Source organism: Abramis brama, assembly GCF_963993115.1.
Source record: "Abramis brama genome assembly, chromosome: 4".
Classification (NCBI taxonomy): Eukaryota; Metazoa; Chordata; class Actinopteri; order Cypriniformes; family Leuciscidae; genus Abramis; species Abramis brama.
The window spans coordinates 24,540,464-24,544,135 of record NC_139966.1 but is presented as its reverse complement, the minus strand read 5'-3'; the positions used below and the strand labels follow the sequence as shown (position 1 = coordinate 24,544,135).

At 39.6% G+C, this 3,672-nt stretch overlaps 1 protein-coding gene across 1 annotated transcript; it reads right to left on the bottom strand.

Annotated features, from left to right (window-relative positions):
- Positions 1 to 234: 234 nt before the first annotated feature.
- LOC311082110 (E3 SUMO-protein ligase ZBED1-like) lies at positions 235 to 1,977 on the bottom strand (the record flags this gene model as incomplete). The annotated part of the gene is made up of 3 exons (XM_084112854.1): positions 235 to 551; positions 637 to 1,831; positions 1,936 to 1,977. The coding sequence occupies 3 exons, from the start codon at positions 1,975 to 1,977 to the stop codon at positions 235 to 237; spliced, it is 1,554 nt and encodes a 517-aa protein (XP_083968980.1).
- Between the last annotated feature and the right edge of the window lie 1,695 nt (positions 1,978 to 3,672).

Genomic DNA, 3,672 nt, shown 5'->3' with positions numbered 1-3,672 from the left:
TATAACTTAACTGGTGGGACTGATATTTCTGTATGTTGAAAAGGATGTGCTTGTGTAACTGGTTGTACTTGTATAATAGCAGAGGGTTTTTGAAGTGTCTGTGTTTGATGCATGTTTTTATGTAACATATCTTCATATGTTCTCTCATTAATAATAATAAAAAAATGTGGCAGAGGATGTGCTTTGTCCACATGCAAAATACTTAGACAAAGTGTTCATTAAATGGTATGGTTTTTATTCAGAAAAATTATTTTCTCCACAGTCTTTGGTGAAAGGCGATTTCTTTTTTCTAACAATTTCACCAGCTTTAGAGAATATCCTCTCGCATGGAACAGATGATGCAGGAGTACACAAAAACAGTTTAGAAAGCTGGTATAAATGAGGATATATTGCTTTGTGGGTGGACCAGTAGGCAAGAGGATCAGCAGAACGCTGCAGTGGGGGATCAGTCATGTAGCGCTGGACCTCTATGGTTGCATCTGATGTTGCACTTTTGTTCCTCCTTGCATTACTTGCATCGTTGTCCAGCAGCTCCCAAAGATTCACCTCATCTGAAAGGGAAATGATAAACGATAAACAAAACCATGTTATGAGTAATGAATTGTTTTAACTAGCCTTCTAGGATTTTTACTTTACCTTGACCTGTAGTTGCAAGATTTTGTGCTGCATCTGGCTGGGCTGAGTGGCTGGGTGTTTGATGAGCTGTGTCTTTGATTAACGCTGTGCATTCAGATGTTAGTCGTCCAATTGCCGTCTGGGCCTGTATATGATTATGAAACCCAAATGTTTTAAATCGTGGATCTAGTAGTGTAGCTAATGTCAATACACTTGTCGATTCAAGAGCTGAAAATTTATCTGCTAATCTTCTTGACAGATTCTGTCCCAGCTGGATTGCAGTGTTGTTTGTAATGTTTTTGAGGGTTTCATTAATTGTGTATCGCAACATTTTCATCATGGGAATGACCTTAGAGCCAGATACTCTCTTCTCCTCAGAAAGTTCAACGGTGGCCACCTGGAATGGGGCTAGCACTTTCATGCACTCAGATATTGCCTGATATTCTTCTGCTGTCAGAGGAGCCACATCAGTTCTCAGTGTAGGCAGTGCCGCACCCACTGGTTCTCGCTCTTCATATATACGCTGAAGCATTAAATAGGTACTGTTCCAGCGTGTATCAACCTCCAGAATCAGCTTCTTCACAGGACGTCCCATTTGTTCCTGTTTCTCTCTAAGCCTCTCTTTTGCTGTGGTACTGGTTTTAAAGTAAGTCACCATCCTTCGTGCTCTTGTTCTGACATCTTCCAGACCAGGAGTTGCATCAAGGGACTTCTTGACCACCAAATTCAAGGCATGAGCAATGCATATAACATGCCTAATCTTTAAGTTGTTGGCAGTGGCTATCATATTTGAAGCAGCATCAGTCACCAGGGATTTTATTTTGCTCTGGATACCCCATTCTTCAAAGAGCAACCTCTTGGCCTCTGCAAGGTTTTCCGCAGTGTGAGCTTTTGGAAATGACCGTACCCCCAGAAGTACTGTGGTAAGCTTATCCTTGTCGTCTACATAATGGCATGTAACGGCCAGATATGCATCCATATTAATAGAGGTCCACATATCTGCAGTTAGGCTCACACCCTCAGTTTTCTGCAGCTCAGCTATGGCCTTCTGCTTCTGCTCCTCATATTTGTGGTCCACCATGATCTTCAGAGCCTGCCTGGATGGTAGTGCATAAGTGGGGTCAAGCATAGCCACAAATGCTTTAAAGCCACTGTCATCCACAATAGAGAAAGGCTGTGAATCCTCCACAATCATGTCCACTAGAGCTTCATCAAGCTGTTATTTGCGGTTCACTGGACAGAAAATGTGCAAATACATGTAAAACTTTAAGTAAAGTTTATTCATATTGTAACAGTCGAAAACTTCCATAAATGACTTACCTTGACAGTTGGAGTTTTCCATTGACCCTCCAGACTGCTCATGCTTAGCCCTATAATGCCTCAACATGGAAGACGTATTATTATTATACGCCAACTGCTGATCACACACCAAGCACTGAACCTGTAACAACAACGTTTATCTGTGTGAGGATCTAAGCAATTACATGTAGGCAAGCCAAGTTTATTTATATCACATTTCATACACAGAAAAATCAAAGAAATGACAAAACAATCTAAAAGAAAAAAGCCCTTAAAAAAATCACAAATCATAAAAATGAATGAGAATTTAAAATAACAATTGAAACAAAATCATTTGGTTTAAAATGTGTTTAAAAACATTCACACAGAAATAAAAGTGGCTTAAGTTAAATTTGTTAAAATTGCAGTCAATGTGAAGCAGCACAGTGCTCATTCAGTAAATGCAGAGTGTGCAGATGTAAGCACATATGATGTAAAAACAATCCATTGTACTGTAGTGCTCCATATCATTCACTACATTTGTAAAAATATTTGTATGCAGAAAATGTCAATGAACAAACCTTATTCGGGGAAATAAGTTTAAAGTGTTCCCAAACTTGGGAACGACTTCTCTTTCTCGCTGGCTCCATCAAAACACTGAAATAAATTCAATCCACTCTCCACAACAATAACGCAAATCCAAACACCGACTACTACAACCCACGGTGTAGCCATGGTTTGGCTTCACTTTTATAAGAAATACAGCCGCCAGGTTTCAAACCTCTCGACACCTGGTCGACACTGGATTGGTCTGTCAAAGCAATCAGGTGGTTCACTACAGGAGTGAAGCAGTGTGTTTGCTTCAGACGTCATTTTCACGTGACTAGTGACGTAATGATACAAGCTCCGAAGCAGTGGTTCATTGCGAGGACCGTTCTAGTTTGAAGCAAGCTTCGGAGCGTCGGTGTCAGACGTAACATCACTAACTATGATTCTGATTACACTGATTTTGACCTTTGCATGGATGACGATGAGTTGGATTGCCCTGATCACCATGTTGCTGCGTATGGATCCACCCATTTCTCCGCTAGCGTTCGTGACAACAAAGACCTCTTCCTTTTTCCTGGTAATGGAGCCAGCAAGAAAGAGGAAATCCTCACCTGTCTGGGCTCAACAGAAGCATCAGTGTCCTCATTTATACCAGCTGGCACTGGCATTTTTATGTTCCCCTGCATCCTCTGTTCCTTGTGAAAGGATCTTTTCTAAGGCTGGAGAGATTTTGTCCAAGAAGAGGAATCGTCTAAACCCCAACACACTTGAAATAATTCTGTTTCTCAATAAATTGTAATCCTTCCTTCCAGACTAGTTTGTTGCAGTTTACTTTATTACACACCCTCCAACATAAGCACTGCACTCAACACAGTGTCACTGTTGTTGTTCATACTGTCACTATCCAAACAATTTATGAATAATTAATTAACTGTGTGTGAGACTCTGCACAAGTAAATTCAGACAGAGAAAGATACATATTTTATATTATACACAGGTGGACAAATGTCTGCTCATGTCTTTTTATTATTGCAAATGAAAGATTACAGACATTAACATTGAGTACAAAATAAATAAATATTTTTATTTATAAAAATATTTTTATAAAATATAATTTTTTTTTTATAAAATTGGGGTTCAGGCACTGGTTCAGAATGAATGAAGACATAATTTGTCTGCTATTTCTTTGCACAGTAGCTAGGTGTCACTAGTGAGCAATGCTGAATGAAG